The sequence below is a fragment of the Gamsiella multidivaricata genome, assembly GCF_025024155.1.
Source record: "Gamsiella multidivaricata strain RSA 2152 chromosome Unknown BC939scaffold_30, whole genome shotgun sequence".
In the NCBI taxonomy this organism is placed as follows: domain Eukaryota; kingdom Fungi; phylum Mortierellomycota; class Mortierellomycetes; order Mortierellales; family Mortierellaceae; genus Gamsiella; species Gamsiella multidivaricata.
In genome coordinates this window covers 208436-228318 of record NW_026251738.1, presented here as the reverse complement: position 1 = coordinate 228318, position 19883 = coordinate 208436, and the positions used below count along the sequence as shown (strand labels likewise).

The following is a 19883-nucleotide window of genomic DNA, read 5'->3' as shown; positions in this document are numbered from 1 at the left end:
AAGGAGCTTGTAGGTAGGCTAACGACTGAAAAGTAGGAACGAATCACCATATTTGTTGTTCCTTGCAAGGACTATGAAGGAACATTGGTGCCCACCGCATGCTGCGGTGCGCGGTCACTAGCAGCAAGGAACCGCGCGTCATTACAGCCGCCCTGGTTTTATAGAAAAGTCTAAGGAGCACCTTTCTCTTTAAAAAAAATCTATATGAGCTTGCAAGTGCCCTGGCCTCCATGTAGAAAGTCTGCCTTTTCTTACTACCTTTTTCTTCACCAAAGAACGGGAAAACTGTAAGCTGTCCTTGGAAGACGTATCGACAAGGAACCGGCTTTCGGATCCTATAAATAGGGGACTGAATTCACTACGTGCTAGACCACCACCACCTTTCATTTGCATCTCAACACACAGCTATCGCCGGTCCCTCTTTTCTTTACAACCTACCATCCACTGCTCTTTCTAAGCTATGGATTACAACGACAACACCAATAGCAGTCATTTGACCATGACAACCCTTCCGAACACAGGCGTAGCAGACGTGGCAATGGATACCGATGTGGAATGGCCTCGGCTCCAGTTCCTAAGTGGAATCGAGAAACTTCATACCATCAATTGGTATGAATATGCGGTTTTGGAAAAATACCACTCACTCGACTACAATCCCCATCGCACGATCACGTATACGCAAGAAATGATTTCAGCACTACCGACGACGGGGAAGTTTACCTACACGTCCCTGGTGAACCCATACCCGAGGCAGGTGCTGGAGCCTCACCACAAGTGGGATCTGGAGCTCTGGGGTGAACACCGCGTCCAGCTCGACGAGTCAATTCTCAACCATGAAACATATACTGTACGGAAGAACCAAGATCATTCCAGGCTACTCAGAATTGAGAATTGTCTTTTGAAAGAGGTGCGCAAGTATGGGGCCGAGAGCATGCGCTATGAAAAGCTCAAGATGATGGTATTACGCTATCGGAAGCAGCCTGCTCTCCCACAGCGTTCGCAGCTTGTCGACAGTCTGCGCGCTGAGTGGGCCAAAATATTGAAGCACCAAGGCATGATCCACACGTCGGCGCTAGAACTTGGGATTATCCTGGACGAAGATAACTCTGCATTCGATCCAGCTTTATCGCTATTTGCGTTAGAACTGCCTAAACTCAAAGTCACTGAGGCACAGATCGTTAATCGCGCCTGCCAAGTGATTGCGGAGCAGTACACACCCATTTTGGACGCATTACCTCGAAGCAATGTCCAACCACGCGTTGGTCCAATCAGAAGAGAGTGAACTATTTGAGAGGATGCAGCTTTACCACTTTGGGGTTGATATCGCGAACTACGGTGAGCTGGTTCGTAGGCTTGAAGGGATTGATAGCCCCATCGCGCTGCAGCTATTCAATAACAGCAGCGTCAACCAAGTGGAAAGACTGTCAATTGATTCCAGAAGAATGAGCTGGCATCAAAACAGAGGAGATCTGAGTTTCCTGGAAGATGCGAGCCGTGAGTGGAGTGACCCAAGGCTGCCAGATGCCTTGCAGTCTGGCCATATCCTTGCAGAGGATCCTGAGCACGCCTTTCAGATATGCTAGTAGGGAGCCTGACATGACCATCAAACGCTGTCTGTTGATATCTAGGGAGCTTATCAAGAGGAACTGGATGTTATTAGAAGAGCTGTCGTGGCAGGGACCGTGCTGTAAGGCTTGTTTAACTAGTTCAGGCGTACACGAGTGCAATGGGATGCTGCCGTATCTCTTGGACATTGCACAAATGTTCAGACCAAGGTATGCTCCGACACATGTCGATCCTCAGCATACTCTATCAAGTCCTCCTCGCAATTTTATTCAAGCCTGGATGTATATCCCGTCGAGCCGCCTCGTACACCTTGACGCCGGCTTTTGGGCAATCTCTCGAACACGACTTTGCCGCATGCTTGAAGCTACCCCGCATTTGGTGAAACTGCAGTTGCGAGACTGCGCCTTTATTGACGAAGGCGACGAATATGGATATGACGAACAGCCGCTAGACTATCGACATTCCAACATCGCGGAGTCCGATTTCTGGCCATTTCCCTGACAACGCTCTTCAGCCAACGTCGACACGAGGCGTTTTGCAACATCTTGCGCATACCAAAAACAATCCAGAGCTCTGCCGTAGGATCGAATGGCAACAATGCTAATTTATACAACGGAATCGTTTTCGGGCGAAGCAGCTCGACACAAACTGGTCCAAAAGTCCTAACTGGCCCCCAACTGGCTACTCATGCGCAGATAAAGTCAATCAATGCCCTTGAGCCATCGCTGTTTCTTCACTTTCCAGAATTAGAGCATTGGATGGTCACAAGCGGTGTCGACAATACGCGGGTGATTCCCTGGATAAGATACGAGATCGACAGATACTGCCCAAAACTGAAAAAGTTGAGTATTCGTGACTCCAAGGTCATGGCCGGTGATACGGCGCTGCTGATCCGTGCGCTTGGGCCCCGCAATCAAAGTGATTCTGGGGTATCCACTCAAGATACCCATTATATGGCTGGTAAAGGCAGGAGTAGCCCATATAACGACGAGGAGCACTTGACGAACACTAGGGCTCGCAATAGTGACTACTACAGCCCTGTAAATAATGCTGGATTGAAACTGTTCCGCGCAGGCCAGGAATACTTTATACCACAGGTCCTCAAAGCATTGAGGCTGCACCAGGCAACGCTGGAGGTGCTCGACTTTAATGTAACCGACGACAACTGGAGTCTGAGCGATATGCACGGATCAACCAACTTGGGTCAAGGAGGAAATGCATCGGATAACGGCTCAAATACAGACTCGGAATACTCTCGCACGGACTCTGGTGCTGATCTGAACACGCCACCAGGCCTGTCTCGATTCCAGTGGCTACAGCAGCACATATCCGGACAGGGCTCCAACCGATTGAACGCTTGTTACCGGCCCCTATCACCTGCGTCTCCGTCCTCCATGTCTGTGCCGTCAGTTTGTTCCGACAACTCATCCACGGATATCGATCTCATTATACTGACACACACGCTTCTGCGTCGATGCATACATCTACGCCAGGCAAGGTTCCCAGACGGTCATTTATTTCCTTACGCATGGTCTGAAAGACAATGGCACTGTGCTACTATGCTCGAGGAACTTTGGATTCTGGTTGAGGGCGTTAAGAGTAGGCGGGGAGTTCAGCGTGTGATGCAGACCTTGGATGCCCGACCGATCGCGCAAGAGACGTTACGACGACGCGCAGATCGGTATGATCATCATGTGGGAATCATACCTCTCCCGCTCAAGCAGACTACTGCGGCTGGTACCCGACGAATGTCTACTCGAACTCTGGAGAGTCGATTAGGGACCAAGAGGCGTTCTTATCTTATATGGATAGAGTATTTGTTCCACCCGGTCGAGAGCTTTACGCAGCGTACGAAGATGACGGTTATGCTGGCGTGATGATGGAGCCCCTGACGGAGGCTGAGCAACAACTGGTGGATCGTTTGAGGAGGTTGAAAAGGTTGAGGTACCTGTGGCTCGGTTTCGGGCTCTACGAGATACCACATGGTCAGGGACAAGCGGGTATGGAGGATAAAGAAGATAAGGAGGGGGAGTTTGAGACTGAGATGCGCTCGGGGGAAGGTGGTCGGACAGAGAGAGTGAATGAGTGCGGCAAGGAGCGGCAGCCGCCCGTTATTAGTACGAACGGTAGCGCTCGAAATAAAGTCGTATTTGATATGTGTACACGGTCGAGCACAAAAAGAAAGTTGAGCGAGATAGTTTTTAACGAACATGGTATACATGGAGCTTTTGACCTGGAGCGAGAAAAGGTACTGAAGAATGCCTGCATCGCGTACAAAAAACTATATTCTTGAGGAAACAACAGCACTCCCATGGGATCGAGCAATAAAAAGTGCCTTGTTCATAGGATTGCCTGTGCAACAAACACAGAAAACAGGTACGGTCGTCGTACAGGTTAGGCCTCATAGTTTTTGAAGCATGCGCGGGTTTATCCGCTTTGGTGATAAACTGGCAGATTACATTCATCTCATCCCATCGTTCATCCTACTCGTTCCAAATCCCCCTCATTGACTTTTTTCTCAGCACAAGATGTCTAAGGCAACACCGGAACCTCTAACTGTGCTTATTGTAGGTGCAGGACTCGGCGGGCTGGTGCTAGCGCTGTTGCTCGAGAAAATCAATATTCCGTATCGTATCTTCGAGCGTGCATCGACCATTAAGCCCCTTGGTACGGAATCCTCAACACCATATTGACAAAACTGCAATCGAGAAGACCCTCAAACGTATTTAATGACTGTACCTGACGACAACGTATTTGTATCGATTCTTTCGTACCTTCATCTAGGCTCTGTTCTGGCGTTCAATGCGAATATTCTGTCGCTTGTGGAGCAGCTCGGAATACTCGATGAGGTCATGAACATCTCCAAGATCCACGAGGAGATCAAGTTGTTCGACGTAGATAAAGTCAATCTGGGTACCATCGCTGTCAAGGGCTACAAAGAAATGTAAAAACACTTGCCTCATTTTTAGTACCATATGCTATTGTGCTAATGGCACTCCGTGATTACTCATTCGCGAAACTCCCTCGAAACAGCACCGGATATGATGGGATTGTCTTTTCCCGACCTGACCTCTACACGATTCTGCTCTCCAAGGTGCCTGCAGACAAGATCCTCTTCGGGAAGCGAGTCCTCCGGACGGAAACCACCATGGACGATGTTGTCATCCATTGCTCGGACAGTTCTGCCTACAGGGGTCATATTGTTGTCGGAGCCGATGGCGCCTACAGCAGCGTCCGCCAGAACCTGTACCAGGAACTGGAGAAGGAACATAAACTCCCTAAATCCGATACTGAAAAGATGGCGATAGGATATTTGTGCGTTGTGGGCGTCACCTCACCAATGCCGACAGATCGGTATCCAGAATTGGAACATAATGCGACGCATTTTATTCAAACCGTGGATAATGACAGCTCAGCGGTAAATTGACAATGGACTTTTCCTGTTTTACATTGCTGTGATGGATTCGAGTGTACTCTCAAGCACGCGCTGATAAGCGTCTCATATTCATTATAAAATACAGTGGAGCGTCACTACAATCCCAGGAAACCGTATTGGCTGGGCCTTGTCACTTCAGTTCACTTCGAGCACCCAAGCTGAGGACCAGCACTTCCGTAACTCGAAGTGGGAATCTGAATCCAGCGAGACAATCCTCAAACGCTACTATGACTCGCCTAGCAATTTGGGAGGCACTATGGGCGATATCTTTGACGCAACGCCCAAAGAGGGCATTTCAACGGTGTATTTGGAAGAAAAGCTTTTTGAGACCTGGTGCCATGGACGGACAGTATTGATCGGCGATGGTATGGAGGCGCAAGGCATATATAGAGCAGCCTTAATGGTTTTCATGGTTGATATTCTAGGGCAAATAATTTACTAACACTTTTTTATTTGTCCACTTTGAAGCGTGCCACAAGGTAAACAAACGAGTTGCTTATGCTTTCGATGGGCCAAAGATATGCTGGACTATCTCGCTAACAGGCTCACTTTTCCTTCTTAGATGCTTCCTCATGGTGGCCAAGGTAGCCCAGCTCATCGTCATCCATGCGTGATTCCGCAAGATTCAGGTTCCCACGAAGCCCAACTCCTCACATTTGATTATTAAAAACAATAGGCGCTATGAATGCCATGCAGGACGCCGCGGTCTTGGCAAATTGTATCTACGACATGGGCGTACCGACTCAGGAAAATATCGAAGCTGCCTTCCAATCATATCGGGGACAGCGCTATCCACGCGCGAAAGCTGACGTTGCTGCCAGCAAGTTCATGTCAAGGCTCATGTCTGGCCAGGTATGTCGAAGGGTCAAATGCAGTAGCAGCTATGCTCTTCTCATCGCGATGGAACCCCGGGAGCTGCCACTCAATGTGTTCTTAAATTTCGAACAACATGAGTAGCAATGGCTTGACCGCTTAGTCCGCTGGTTGGTATTCCAGCACCTCCCGACATGGGTTTCCACGCGATCGTTTACAAAGGCTGCGTCGTACCGTCCCCAGGCAGTGTTCTTGCCGCTGATCGAGAATCGGGGAACAGGACCTGTTCTCCCGCAAACCCCCTCTAAACGAGCAGCTCAGGAACAGAAGGCGAATGTTCACGGACAGCACACTGAGGCGATATGAGGCGTTAAAAGACATTGTTTTTAAGGAGAGTGTAGGGGCATGTCTTCAAGCACCTATTCGTAAATAAAATGAGAGCATTGCACGCCCTGCGCTCCCGATAATGCAAATCGACACTCGATCCTCTCCCTCACGGTCGATGCGTATCATGCATAAATAAATAGAAGTTTAGGCAAAGTTCATTTATGGTTCGTTTATTGCTATTCTGCTGTGTATTATTTGCTGCTCTGTCAGTGTTAAAAGGAGGACGGGTTGTTTCTTGATCAACATCAGGCGAATGTTCTATTCATGCTCGTTCCCATTCTCAAGAGAAGACAAGATTAGGGCTCACTCCTCGCTCTGGCCCGCAGAGCGGCTCAATTTTGCCTCATGGTAGCACAGCACTGCATTCATATGGGATCGGATCGATCCAAAGTGAACAAACAAGTGTTTCTCTTGCGACCCCAGCAAGCATTCCATCGATTACCCACTTGTTGAGCCGGTAAGCGAATGAGGAAGAGAAGAAACGGGACTGAGCGATGAAAGAATGAGAGAGGAATCAGTGACCTTGGAATGGCGAGTGTATACTACTCAATAATGAGGTCCCTCTTTTGGGATGCAGTTTATTACGTTCGAATAATACGACCATGTTTAACTTCCGTATGGATGAAGTTCAAAAGTGTTCCTGGTTGGCGCTCAGCCATGGCTCTTCGCATGAACTAGCAGGGTACAATGCATAGGTGCAGATATAAACTCGCCCCGATTGAATTGTGGTCACAATCAACCAAGTTATGGGAAAATGAAGCGACCTTTTGGAAAAAAAAAAACGCTTTCTCACACCCTTCTTCTTCGACTTCTGTCCGTCCCCCTCTTCGCCATCTCATTCCTCATCTCATTCCTCATCTCATCCTTGACTTCCGCATTCCAATGTCGACACTAGACATTACTGAGCAACCCGACCTCTCCAAACGGCCCGCCACTCCAAATGGTAAACCCCATGTCTTGATCGTTGGTGCCGGTCTCGCGGGTCTTATGCTCGCCCTCCTCCTGGAGAAAGCCGACATTCCTTACCAAATCTTTGAGCGTGCTGCTAAAATTCGGCCACTGGGTAAGATACTCGGCGCTACATGTCTCTTGCTCTCCACGGTGTCGTTGCTGTGCTATTGGACGACTAATTAAAATGTTCATATTTGCTATGCGTAAAAGGGTCCGCGCTTTCGCTTGGTGCGAACATCTTGCCTGTCTTCGAGCAGCTCGGTTTGCTCGAGGAGATTGAAAGGATCTCCTTACCAGTCTATGAGCAGAAGCTCTATGATGGCAACATGAAGAACATTGGCAGTATGACGATGAGGGAATACAAAGAATTGTATGTATACTCTGTCACGTCCTTTTCATGCTGTCTTTAATATCATTGAAATCTACAATCACACACTAAAATCGCTAAAATCGTTGTCCCATCTATTGCATAGCACCGGATACGACACATTCATCTTTGCGCGTCCTCGACTCTACGAGGTGATGTTTGATCGTGTCCCTGCCGAAAAGGTCTTCATGAACAGAAAAGTCCTCGCCCTCGAGCAGAACCATCTGGGTGTCATGATCCGTTGCAATGACGGGTCTCAGTACCATGGCGACATTCTCATTGGAGCCGATGGCGCCTACTCTAGCGTGCGGCAGGCATTGTACAAGAAGATGTTAGCCAAGAATGTACTGCCAAAATCAGACAATGAAAGCCTTGCCCCATCATTCGTTACCACGGTTGGCGTCACCGATCCAGTAGATCCCGAGAAGTACCCTGCGTTGAGGGAATCTACCGTGAACTTTTCGCAGGTCATTGGTGGCCAGCTTATGAGCGTAAGTATTTTCCTCGTTTCCAGTGCCTAATAATACGCTTCATTTACTTTTGCAGCCAAAAAAAGCTGACAACCTTTTGTTTTATCTGACGCTACGCAAATAGTGGGGCACCCTCACTATCCCTGACAACCGTATCTGCTGGGGCGCCAGTTTGCAGCTCACAAGCGAGACTGAGTCCAAGGAGCAGCAATTCCGCAACTCTGAATGGGGCCCGGAATCGATCGAGAGCTCGCTCGCACTGTTCCGAGACTGCCGTGTGCCCATCGGTGGCACTTTAGGCGACCTCATGGACGCAACCCCCAAGGACTTGATCTCGAAGGTGTATCTCGAGGAAAAGTTGTTTGAGACATGGCATTACGGACGCACAGCATTGGCTGGCGATGCTTGCCACAAGATGCTGCTGAGTGCTGGCCAGGGTGCCGTAAATGCCATGCAGGACGCGGTCGTTTTGGCTAATGTTATCTATGATCTCGAATCAACCACTCAGGAGGCGATTGAAGCAGCGTTTCTGGACTATCGCACTCAGCGTTATCCCCATGCAAAGTACCAGTACATTAATAGCAAGTTGGTCTCCAAGCTAATGACTGGCCAGGTAAAGCGCTACTTTCTTTCATGACTTGCCTCTATAAATGCTTTTGACGGTAGCTAATATAGCATCTCTATGCTTACAGAAATGGAGCGAGAGGATGATGCGCCAAGTTGTGTTCAACTACCTGCCAGACTGGGTCAGAATGAGAGGTTTTGTCAAATCGGGAGCATACAGACCCCAGGCTAGCTTCTTGCCATATATTACTAGGCGTGGCACAGGCGATGTAATGCCACAAAAGCCCTCTAAGAAAGGTCTGAAGGAGAAAGAACAAGGCGCACCAATCGCTGGAGTGATAACTGTTTAGAGACGCAGGAATAAGCAGCCCATATACCACACATGCCTCACTAAGATTTAATAAACATCAGTCGTACTAAGAACCTTCGAGCTGCTTCTTTTTTAACACTATGCTATTTCTCCTTGTCCTTCACCGTATCGCTTACTCAGCCTGATCCCTATCCAACCCTTTCCAACCTTCCAACATAGATGGGTAAAGCTAAAAGTCAACTCAACTGCTGTGCTGCTGTGGCAAAAGGCTCCCAACAATTCTGTGTCGTTTATATCTATCGAACCAATGCATGTGGATGCCGGTCCCTGTTATTACCCCGAAAGAAAAATAGGTCAAAGTTGCGTGGTATCCATGCATAGGGTCCGTTATGTCTCTAAACGCTAACATCTTGCCGGTGTTTGAACAGCTCAGACTGCTGGATGTCAGAATGTCAGAGAGATATCGAAGGTGTGCGAAAGCTTGGATGTATATGATACCCGAATGGAGAAGCTCATGGCGCGATTATGAGCGGATATAAGTCGCTGTTTTCGCATTCGACACGAGCTGTCTGCAGCGCCATCGATCGTTCATATCTCAGTTTTTCTGCTAATACCTGTTCTGTCCTTCACACATTTATGTCCCTGCTGTCGCAGGGCCGGATATCCGCCTATCTTTTTTTGGACGAGCACGACCCTATGAGCTCCTGGTATCTCATCTCCTGGCGCACAAGGTTCTTAAGGGAAAGAAGGCCCTGTCGATCGAAGAGGTCGACGATCATGTCCTCATCAACTGCTCCGACAACAAGAGTGACATCGTTGTAGGGCCGACGGCGCCTATTCACACATGCGCTAGTGTCTCTATATGACACTGGAGAAGGATGGTCTGCTGTCACAGAGTGACATGGAGAGCATGGTCGTCGAATACATCAACACTGTTGGAACTACTTCACCTCTGTATCTAGAAAATCACCCAGCCCTTGAACAAGGGACAACGTCATTTGTCTAGGCTGTGGGCAAAGACATGCTCAGTGTAAGTGAGGTATCCCCGATGTTGATGCTGAAGTCGCAGATCATGTAGTGCAACTCAAACACTTACCTTTTGCACATGGAATGTTCATGATAGTATCAAATTTCAATGATCAAGGACAACAATAGTCTATGGTCGCCTATCCATCCTTTATCTCATATCATTCCTCTCGGGCACTCCTCGTTGTGTAACTGCAAACTGTCATGGGGCGTGCAGGATCTTGCGGATTTGTGTCCAGCAATTTTTCTCGGGTGGTCAAATTTCTTTTCTTTCTCACTTTCGCCTTCCGCTCCTTCCTTCTACTTTATTCGCCCTTCGTGTTAAAGCGCACGTTTTTCGACACAATGACCCTTTTTAAATCATTATGGATTCGACAGACTTGAAAGATTTGTCGGTCATTATCGTTGGTGCTGGACTAGGCGGAGTGATGCTGGGATTGCTGCTTGAGAAATTAGGAATCAGCTACACAATCTTTGAGAGGGCTAAAACTGTTAAGCCGCTGGGTACGCTGTGTCTCTTGTATTACCACAGCCGAGACGGCCGTGTTTGAGGCGTGCCTAGTCCTTGGAGCAGATTCTGAACGCCACATGCTACACTGTCTTCGCCTTTTAGGGTCCGTCATGGTTCTAAATGCAAACGTCCTGTCAGTATTTGAATAGATAGGCCTTCTCGAAGAAATTGAGAAAATATCGAAGCCATGCGTGATCACCGAACTCTTTGATATCAATATGAATAAAATCGCCGATATCGGCATGCATGACTATAGAGAGATGTGAGGATTTTTGCTAAGGATGTTCGTCCTGATCAAGCATTCCATTCGCGTGCTAGTTTATTATCGTAATTTGTCTCTAAAGCCTTCTCCACTCTCGTCTAGGACCGGTTACCACCCACTTTTTTTCCCGCGAGCTCGATTCTACGACCTCATGCTTTCGCAGATCCCACCCCATAAGATACTCAGTGGGCAAGAAGGTGCTATCGGTCGAAGAGACTGAGGACCATGCGCTTATTAACTGCTCTGACGGTACGCGGTACTTTGGGGATATCGTAGTTGGAGCCGACGGTGCCTATTCTGGTGTTCGACAAAGTCTTTACAAGAAACTGCAAAGTGAGGGTCAGTTGCCCAATAGTGACACGGTGAGCATGAACGTCGGATTCGTCTGTACAGTTGGAACCACCAACCCTATGGATCCTGAGAAAATCCCGTTGCTGAAGGACGGGACGACGAAATTTTGTCAGGTCATTGGAAGGGAAGGGACCTGCTCAGTGTAAGCGACAAAATTCTATCAATGTATTTCAAAATTGACACAGAGGTGCGTCTTTGTTATTTAACTCTACATCTCTGCATGGCTCTAGTACCGCATGACGACAGTCAACAGCTACAGGATTTGCTGGACCCTTAGCAAGCAGCACATAAATGATGGAGAAGGCAATGATCTGGCGTTTCGTAACTCAGAGTGGGCTCCAGAGACAGTCGAGACCTCGCTGAAAGAGTTTTACAACCTGCCATGCCCATTTGGAGGAACAATGAAGGACATAATCGACGCAACCCCTCGGGAGCTCGTCTCGAAGGTCTTCTTGGAAGAAAAGCTGTTCGAGACATGGCATCACGGCAGAGTGGTGCTCCTTGGCGATGGTAAGGCGCAGTGGCTGCGTCAGCACTAACTACAGGGACATCGTATAGGGAGAAGCTTGAATAGAAGGTAGACTACTAATGTTACTTTTCCCACTCCCATCACTCCTGTTTACTCAGCATGCCATAAGGTACAGCATCCAGTCAATGCATTGCATTGTATAATGTCAAGGTTGCATTTTCTTACAGTTTTATCTGTCGCTAACGATTTATTCATGACTCTTCCTACCCTAGATGCTCCCGGCTGCTGGCCAAGGTATGTAGACTCGTGGCACCCGAGGCTCTTGAACAGATGGCGACCTATTGGTCTAGCATGAGCCAACCTAACCGACTAATCGCTCTCTAGGCGCCATGAATGCGATGCAGGACGCCGTCATCTTGGCCAACTGCCTGTATGACCTGAAATCGACGAGACAGGCGGACATCAAATCTGCATTCAGTGTCTACCACGAGCAACGGTATCCCTTTGCAAAGGCCCAAGTGGAGAGCAGTCGTCTCGCAGCGAAACTTACATGCGACCAGGTAAGTTTTTTCGATATTTTTTTTTTTTTTTTTTTCATTTACAACAACACCATTACCCGCAATATGGACAGATCATTCACACACACCGTTCACAAATGCCCAACTACTCGATAATGCGTTACATGCAGGGTATGTTCGAGAGATTTCTACGCCAAATCCTGTTTGTCTGGCTTCCAGAATCAGTCCGTCGACAGAACCTACTGAAGACCGCATCCTACCGCCCTCAAGTTTGCTTCCTACCCTATGTCCAAAATCGCGGTCAGGGACCAGTAATGCCGCAGAAACGGTCCTGGAGACGAGAAAAGGAACTGGAAGACCAGAGACAGGGGGAGACCACTCAGTCTGCGTCTCCATGAATACAAGCCTACCACCGAAATGCCCATATCATATGAAGAGCGAATAAAAGCTGCTGTATACGTACAAATACATATCAGAAAAGCACAGGAATGAACTTAGCGCTACATAAAATAATTGCCTCTCTTCACAGTTCGCAACTCTCTTACCTCTCCTCCGCGTTATCTTCTCGCCCATATTTTCTCCTTTCCATACTCTCCACCAGCTCCTCGGTAACTTAAACTTGTATCATCATGGAAGCGGCAGCTTTCAAGGATCTCTCAGTTTTGATCGTCGGCGCTGGGCTGTCGGGAGTGATGCTAGCGCCATTTATAGAAAAGCTAGGAATCAACTACACTATCCTTGAAAGATCACAGGCAGTTGGACTTTTAGGTAAGTTGTAGCCCTTGGCCCTTTTATGTTCATTCAGACTACGGAGTGCTTCACCACACCGCTCATCATGAGCCAACTGGCAAAGAGTGCAACCATGCGCTTGATATTTACCTACGGTTAACATTTTTTATGCTTTACATTGGACATGTAGGTGCAGCACTGTATATGTCTGCGAACATCTTGCCTGCGTTTGAGAAGCTGGGTCTCCTCGAAGAAATTCAGGCAATATCTAAGGGATGTCCGATTTAGGACCTATGATATTGAGAGGAGCAATATCGCTAATATCGATATGAGGGGTATGAAAGATATGTAAGGACACTAATAGGTTAAGAAAGCGCTCGCTGCGGGTCGTACTACCTGTCTGTCTATCTCAGGGTGATATACTCAACAGACTTTTTATTTGTTTTTACACTAATCACGTATCCTTCCTGGTTATCCGTGTCAAGGACGGGTTACCAGTCTGTAGTCCCCTCCAAGTCTATCAATCGAGGAGACCGAAGACGGTGTAGTGATCAGCTGCGCCGACAACTCCCAATACCAGGGCGACATTGTTATTGGTGCTGACAGTGCCTATTCGGCAGTTCGACAAAGCCTTTACAAGAAGCTCGAAAGCGAAGATCTTCTACCGAAGAACGATACGGGGGATATGGAACCGAGCCCATGGATACACAAAGTATCCAGTTTTGAAAGAGGACGCGACGTCGTACGTTCAACATGTTGGAAAAGGCCTGCTTAGCGTAAGTTTCTACGAAAATCACTGGACTGCATGCCGTCCAGAAATCTTCGTCCTCCTCATCCTCTCCATCAGTCTCCTCATCATGACGACTCCCATGGCCATTCTGATTGGCATTGCATGTGCATGAGTGAGTGCTCTGGCTCTGTTCCTAGCGTACGTGAAAACAATCCCTCACATGGAGAATGAAGCTGAATGAGTTGAAAATTTTTATTGTAAATTATTTGCGCTGGCACTTTTTGTCGCGGACCCTTTGACTTGAGATCCAAAACACTATCGGATATAACTGCCGCCTTTCAAGGCTATCGTGAATACGCTGCCCTTACGCAAAAACCCAGACAGCACCCCTCAAAACTACTCAGTGGATAGGTAAGTGACATTTCAATGACCTAGGATAGCAGGGAATCAAAAGCAATGTCGAAGGAAGGACCATCAATACTGGAGCAGATACATCCACGCTCCACATAGGGCAACTGGGGTAGAACACTGCATTTCTTTACGTTCAAAGTCCTCCCATAATCCATGTCATGATAGAGGACACCGAAACCCATGTCCTACTGACCTCAGGTCATTTTCCTACCGCTAATGAGAATCGTAGCCTGGGACCGGTCCAGCCTCAGAAGACATCCTGGAGACATCAACTCGAGCCAGTGGACAATGCAGGTCAAATCAGTCATCACCAAGCTCAGGATGTATAGCGTCTATTTCTCCATGTCCGCCTTATATCGCTAGTTAATCTTTTTTGCAACGCACTAGTTTTATCGAAAGGGGCGGCGTAAGAACTCAAGCTCCCTCGGCCATTTCATACATTATCGTGGTATCTATAAATCTTTGGTTATTCGCGGTGAGTGGGATATGCTCGTCAAACTCGGTCATAGAGATGATTGACCGGTCCATCAGTATGCGCCAGAGTTGTCTCGAAGGTAGAAATAGCGCTGGAGGTGATATTTTCAAGCCGTGGAGCAGGATTTCTGTTGTCGGCTCATGCAGTAATACAGACAGCACAGGAATGAACCTTGTGTAATTGCTGCACAACCTTAAAATAATTGACCTCCCAGGTACAACGAAATTCGGGGACAGGTTAATACAGGCGGAACAAATAGTCTTGGCTTGGCTAGATGTTCCCCATCCTTTTTTCCCCTCTTCATTCAATCTTCGCTCTTCTCTACTGCCTTGTGCCTTCTCCACTGTCTTGCGCCTTCTCCACTACTGGATCACCCATAAATAGTCATGGAGACAACAGACACCAAAGAGCTATCGGTCATGATAGTCGGGGCCGGACTTGCTGGAGTGCTGCTCGCGCTGTTACTGGAGCGGCAAGGTATCAGCTATTCAATTTTAGAGAGAGCGCAGATGGTCAAGCCTTTAGGTATATCTCGATGGTGTATCTTTACATCGACCGCCTCCATTCACACAGACATATACAATCCATGCCGCTGCCTGCCTGCTATATGAAGAAGGATGCACCTTTCAACCCCATTACTGCAATTTAACACCTTCCCATTTCCACATCTAGGGTCGGTGATGTCCATATCTGCCAACATTATGCCGGTGCTCGAGCAACTGGGATTACTCGAGGAAATCGAAAGGATATCGAAACCATGCGAAACCATCGGGCTGTACGATATTCCGATGAACAAGATCGCCGATATGGGCATACTTGATTACAAAAGAATGTAGGTCTTGTCAACCTTTTATCAAGTAAGTAGTCTTCTTATATCGTGTTTTATTTTAACTGATTGCTGCCTTTCCCTTGATTTTTATTCTTTTTGTTCAACTTTCCTATGCCTAGGACTGGTTACCAGCCGCTCGTATTTTCCCGACCTCAATTTTATGAACTTCTGGTCTCACGCATCCCATCTCATAAGATCCTCAGAGGAAAGAGGGTTCTTTCGATCGAAGAGACCGAAGACAGCATAATGATCAGCTGCGCTGACAAATCGCAGTACCAGGGCGACATCGTTGTGGGTGCTGATGGCGCCTATTCTGGAGTTCGCCAGAGCTTATACAAGCGAATGGAGCACGAGGACATACTGCCGCAGAGCGACATGGAGAGCATGAAGGTGGGCTATGTCTGTACAGTCGGAACGACCAAGCCCATGGACCCCGAGAAGTATCCTTTCCTGCAGAATAAAGCAACGACGTTCTCACAGGTCGTTGGAAGAGACCTGCTCAGTGTAAGCAAAGTGGATTCGAAGCACTACTCCTGGGTAAATTGCGCCCTACTAGAGCGTGTCTAAGAACAAGGTGTCTATCGTTTTCCTCTGCATTATCGTACCGCATGGCCACTATCCCTGATAATCGGATCTGCTGGACACTAAGTAAGCAGCATATCAAGGATGGTAAAGGTGAAGAAGCGGCTTCCAGGAACTCGGAGTGGGCTCCAGAGACGGTTGAAACATCGTTGAAAGAATTTTACGCACTTCCGTCTCCTTTAGGTGGAGTGATGAAGGATTTGATTCAGGCAACGCCCAGAGAATCCATATCCAAGGTCTTTTTAGAAGAAAAGATGTTCGAAACATGGCACCACGGAAGAGTAGTCCTCATTGGTGATGATAAGATAGGCCAACCGCTATGATTTTTACTTCGTTATATGGGACGCGAAATCAAAATAAACTAACATCGACAATCTACTCTTTTCAACTCTTGTTCTTATTGAAAGCATGCCATAAGGTAAAGGCGCGTGTCGCATAATAACCTTCTAGCTGCGACTTACGGTACCCAATAAGTTCAATGCTATTAGATGTGATGCTAATTGTATCCAATTTTTGTTTTCGTTCTACTATCAGATGTTGCCCGCTGCCGGTCAAGGTTCGTACAGGCAGTCTGAAATTTACATAAACGAACAAATAATTCTTTCAGTGATGTTTAATAATGTATATTCTTCCTTGAGTAGGTGCTGTCAATGCGATGGAAGACGCTGTGATATTGGCCAATTGCTTGTATGATATGAGGGCGACAAGGTTGTCAGACATTACTGAGGCCTTTCAGGACTATCGTGAGCAGCGCTACCCTCACGCTAAAGCCCAGTTCGAAAGTAGTAGGCTGGTTGCAAAACTCACTTGTGGTCAGGTGCGTGTGTATTCTAAGAACGCATTTCAGTGTGTTGAAAAACGATGTGCATGATAGGTCGGTGGGCTGGAGGGTTTTCAAGTTCTCATCATGTGTTAATTTATAGAGTATGATGGAGTCATTTATCCGCCAGGTCGTATTCAAATGGTTACCAGACTCGTTCCAGCGACAAAGTTCATTGAAGACCGCGTCGTATCGCCCTCAGATCAGCTTTCTTCCACTGATTGAGAATCGTGGCGAGGGGCCGCTTCTGCCCCAGAAGTCCTCCAGAAGAAGGCAACATGAGGAAGTAGAGCATTGAAGTGAATCTGTATGCATTCAATTGCAGGCCTACACAACCTAGTACGAAGCTACGAATCCAAATATAGTCTGTATCAATTGAGCCGACCTTCGAGAATATCCTGCAGTTTTTTCGACCTACTGCTCTGTCACACTACAAACATCTAAGAGGACTCTAATAGCACACGCAACTCATCGACTCTATTGACGCCGCATTACCTACAACCCAGACGTCCAGGATCTAAATTATGTTTTCGAAATCATCACGATTAACCTTAGATGCTTGTTGAACCCTTTTTCCTGTACAAAGCGGACATCAATTTCCACAAACGAACATGATCATGCATGGGCCTTGTGTGTTTAGACGTGGTTTATTGCTTCAAGCGTAGGAAAGTAGTTTGCGCTACTACTGAAGACTTGATATGGAGATGGTGCGGAAGGGGCTGTCGTGCATCTAATCATCTGACACCCAAGGATTTTTCCCATTTGCTGTCTATAAAGACAACTTAAAGACTGTGCTGGTTGCTGTGCGCTTGCCGTTTTGTGAAATAAAAATTGTTGTATGTATGAAGACAATTGCAGTTATAGTGAGCTGCTGTTCAGCGAGATCTCAATCAAAATCTTTCTTTACCATAGTGGTTATATGAACCGCAAAGTGAGCTCATCCGGGGCGGATTCATGCCGCGGAGAGATGTATAGTACGCAAAGATCCTTATTTCTTCTTGTTGTACTCCACTTCACCCTGGCTCTCAGGATGCATGACAAAACTATCTAGCAGACCACATTGCAGGTCCATCAACCTCCTTTCCGTTCTTGTAAACACAATTCTTCCAACTTCACATCCCGACAACTTTTTCTCTTCCTTAAGCATTTCCGCCATGGAGGAAGAAGCCTTAAACGAGATCACAGTTATGATCGTTGGTGCTGGACTTGGTGGAGTGCTGCTGGCGATACTACTTGAAAGACTGGATATCAGCTACTGCATCTTTGAAAGAGCACATTCTGTCAAAACCTTGGGTATGATTCGTGTCATGTTTTAAGCTCAGGCTAGCGCTTCGCTCCTTGTTAGACGCACAGCTAATCCTATAAGACATCCCTTTCACCGCCCGTAACTGGCCCTATTATACATTCCCTTTCTAGGATCAGCCATGTCCATGAATGCCAATATCATGCCAGTGTTCGAACAATTAGGACTACTGGAGGAGATCAAGAAAATATCTAAGCCATGTGAAAGTATCAAACTGCACGATATTCATATGAAAGAATTAGTCGAGTTTGCCATGAGCAGTTACCAAGACTTGTAGGTTTCCAGGTCCTTCTCCTTTTCTGCGAAAAGCAAAGACTGAGTGGTTATCATATACTGGCGTTGCTCATGATTTTGCCAACATAGCTAACCGCATTCTCAAAATAGAACTGGTTACCAACCTGTTGTCTTTGCCCGCCCGCGCCTTTACAATCTTTTGATATCCCAAATCCCTTCTCACAAGATCCTCAGAGGCAAGAAGGTGCTATCTTTTGAGGAGAACGAAGACCATGTTCTCATTAGTTGCTCCGATAACTCGCAATATCGAGGCGACATCCTTGTTGGAGCAGATGGCGCATACTCAGGCGTGCGACAGTGTCTTTTCAAGAAACTTGAACGCGAGGGTTCCCTACCTCGGAGTGACACGCAAGGCATGACAATCGGATATGTCTGCACGGTCGGAACCACCGAATCCATCGATCCAGAAAAATACCCCTGCCTGAGGGACAATGCAACGAGGTTTTCTCAAGTCCTTGGAAAGGATCTGTTTAATGTGAGGGAGGAGCAGGGATGGGTCGACGATCGAGCTGAGCCTTCTCTGTCAATAGAACGGCATACTCATCCGCAACACTGTATTCATTGATTCTAGTATACAACAGCTACGGTACCTGATAATCAAATCTGCTGGGCTTTGGTGATGCAACACAAAAAAGAAGGCGAGGGCAAAGAATTGGCATTCAGGAACTCAGAATGGGCGCCGGAATCGGTTGAGACGTCACTGAAGGACTTTTACAACTTCCCATGCCCTTTCGGCGGGTCGATGAAGGACATCATCGATGCGACACCCAAAGAATGCATATCCAAGGTCTTCCTGGAAGAGAAAATCATGGAAACGTGGTACCATGGACGAGTTGTTCTCATCGGCGATGGTAAGCAGTCAGAAACATTGGCTTTCAAAACAATACTAAGAACCGAGTATCCAGGGTTAATGATTTCTCATTCTCACCCATATCGATGTTATAGCATGTCATAAGGTAAAGTGGCAGTGGCTCGATCAATTTACTGTTATAATCCATCCCCCACTCTGCTAACACGTAGATACCTTATCTCTGTCCTCCTTAGATGCTTCCTGCTGCTGGACAAGGTGTGCACAATCTTCAATCCTCGATTATTGCAGCGGTTTACGCGCCGCACAATGACTTTTCGGGCTAAACATCAACTCATCTGTATTTGTCTGTCAGGTGCTGTGAATGCAATGCAGGATGCGGTTGTCTTGGCTAATTGCCTGTATGACCTGAGATCCACAAAGCTTGAAGACATCATTGCTTCATTCAAGGAGTATCGCGATCAACGCTACCCTCACGCTAGAGCACAATTTGACAACAGCCGGCTTGTAGCAAAACTCACATGCGGCCAAGTGAGTCTTTTTCTGGGCCCGAATACAAGAGTACAACTATAATGCCACGCTTGCTGATGTGCCCAGGTTTTTTTTATGCCAACATAGAGCGTTTCCGATAGGATCCTTCGCCATATGATATTCAAGGTTCTGCCAGAGTCTGTCCAAAGACGCAAGTACATGAAGGTCGCAAGCTATCGTCCGCAAGCGTGTTTTCTACCACTAGTCGATAATCGCGGGCAAGGGCCGGTCCTGCCGCAGAAGGCATCCTGGAGACGACAACGCGAGCTCGAGAAGCGGGAACGACAAACTGCTCTTGAACGGCCTACAGCTATATGAAGTTAGATCGCATGACTTTTGCTTGTCTGTTCATGTCTTATTCTTGGTTTGC

At 47.3% G+C, this 19883-nt stretch overlaps 7 protein-coding genes across 7 annotated transcripts; all 7 read left to right on the top strand.

Annotated features, from left to right (window-relative positions):
• The first annotated feature begins 2858 nt into the window (after window positions 1-2858).
• On the top strand, window positions 2859-3794 carry BC939DRAFT_450584 (uncharacterized protein). The gene has a single exon (XM_051555544.1). The coding sequence runs from the start codon at window positions 2961-2963 to the stop codon at window positions 3441-3443; it is 483 nt and encodes a 160-aa protein (XP_051412542.1). The 5' UTR covers window positions 2859-2960; the 3' UTR covers window positions 3444-3794.
• A 202-nt stretch (window positions 3795-3996) lies between these two features.
• BC939DRAFT_450581 (uncharacterized protein) lies at window positions 3997-6351 on the top strand. The gene is made up of 8 exons (XM_051555543.1): window positions 3997-4233; window positions 4351-4510; window positions 4600-4984; window positions 5088-5367; window positions 5471-5481; window positions 5565-5586; window positions 5679-5854; window positions 5960-6351. The coding sequence occupies exons 1-8, from the start codon at window positions 4095-4097 to the stop codon at window positions 6179-6181; spliced, it is 1395 nt and encodes a 464-aa protein (XP_051412541.1). The 5' UTR covers window positions 3997-4094; the 3' UTR covers window positions 6182-6351.
• A 600-nt stretch (window positions 6352-6951) lies between these two features.
• BC939DRAFT_450580 (uncharacterized protein) lies at window positions 6952-8977 on the top strand. Its single transcript, XM_051555542.1, has 4 exons — window positions 6952-7265; window positions 7364-7523; window positions 7627-8011; window positions 8115-8977. Exons 1-4 carry the CDS (start codon window positions 7085-7087, stop codon window positions 8625-8627), a joined length of 1239 nt encoding a protein of 412 aa, XP_051412540.1. The 5' UTR covers window positions 6952-7084; the 3' UTR covers window positions 8628-8977.
• Window positions 8978-10136: 1159 nt separating this feature from the next.
• Window positions 10137-12437, top strand: BC939DRAFT_528674 (uncharacterized protein). Its single transcript, XM_051561470.1, has 7 exons — window positions 10137-10394; window positions 10766-11127; window positions 11245-11524; window positions 11642-11652; window positions 11756-11777; window positions 11868-12043; window positions 12172-12437. Exons 1-7 carry the CDS (start codon window positions 10256-10258, stop codon window positions 12397-12399), a joined length of 1218 nt encoding a protein of 405 aa, XP_051412539.1. The 5' UTR covers window positions 10137-10255; the 3' UTR covers window positions 12400-12437.
• A 193-nt stretch (window positions 12438-12630) lies between these two features.
• BC939DRAFT_502908 (uncharacterized protein) lies at window positions 12631-13018 on the top strand (the record flags this gene model as incomplete). The annotated part of the gene is made up of 2 exons (XM_051560347.1): window positions 12631-12769; window positions 12921-13018. 2 exons carry the CDS (start codon window positions 12631-12633, stop codon window positions 13016-13018), a joined length of 237 nt encoding a protein of 78 aa, XP_051412538.1.
• Window positions 13019-14732: 1714 nt separating this feature from the next.
• BC939DRAFT_502907 (uncharacterized protein) lies at window positions 14733-16875 on the top strand (the record flags this gene model as incomplete). The annotated part of the gene is made up of 8 exons (XM_051560346.1): window positions 14733-14871; window positions 15019-15178; window positions 15295-15712; window positions 15832-16051; window positions 16165-16175; window positions 16292-16313; window positions 16399-16574; window positions 16681-16875. 8 exons carry the CDS (start codon window positions 14733-14735, stop codon window positions 16873-16875), a joined length of 1341 nt encoding a protein of 446 aa, XP_051412537.1.
• An 856-nt stretch (window positions 16876-17731) lies between these two features.
• Window positions 17732-19831, top strand: BC939DRAFT_502906 (uncharacterized protein; the record flags this gene model as incomplete). Its single annotated transcript, XM_051560345.1, has 8 exons — window positions 17732-17870; window positions 17994-18153; window positions 18265-18649; window positions 18746-19025; window positions 19120-19130; window positions 19219-19240; window positions 19338-19513; window positions 19601-19831. The coding sequence occupies 8 exons, from the start codon at window positions 17732-17734 to the stop codon at window positions 19829-19831; spliced, it is 1404 nt and encodes a 467-aa protein (XP_051412536.1).
• Window positions 19832-19883: the final 52 nt, after the last annotated feature.

Bases quoted from the DNA above. Each gene is read 5' to 3' on its own strand.
- BC939DRAFT_450584 (XM_051555544.1), top strand. From the start codon at position 2,961: ATGTCTGTGCCGTCAGTTTGTTCCGACAACTCATCCACGGATATCGAT.
- BC939DRAFT_450581 (XM_051555543.1), top strand. From the start codon at position 4,095: ATGTCTAAGGCAACACCGGAACCTCTAACTGTGCTTATTGTAGGTGCA. The intron at 4,234-4,350 runs GTACGGAATCCT...ACCTTCATCTAG, and splicing joins ATCGACCATTAAGCCCCTTG to GCTCTGTTCTGGCGTTCAAT. The intron at 5,855-5,959 runs GTATGTCGAAGG...CAACATGAGTAG, and splicing joins CAAGGCTCATGTCTGGCCAG to CAATGGCTTGACCGCTTAGT.
- BC939DRAFT_450580 (XM_051555542.1), top strand. From the start codon at position 7,085: ATGTCGACACTAGACATTACTGAGCAACCCGACCTCTCCAAACGGCCC. The intron at 7,266-7,363 runs GTAAGATACTCG...TATGCGTAAAAG, and splicing joins TGCTAAAATTCGGCCACTGG to GGTCCGCGCTTTCGCTTGGT. The intron at 7,524-7,626 runs GTATGTATACTC...TCTATTGCATAG, and splicing joins ATGAGGGAATACAAAGAATT to CACCGGATACGACACATTCA.
- BC939DRAFT_528674 (XM_051561470.1), top strand. From the start codon at position 10,256: ATGGATTCGACAGACTTGAAAGATTTGTCGGTCATTATCGTTGGTGCT. The intron at 11,778-11,867 runs GTATGTAGACTC...ATCGCTCTCTAG, and splicing joins GCTCCCGGCTGCTGGCCAAG to GCGCCATGAATGCGATGCAG. The intron at 12,044-12,171 runs GTAAGTTTTTTC...CGTTACATGCAG, and splicing joins CGAAACTTACATGCGACCAG to GGTATGTTCGAGAGATTTCT.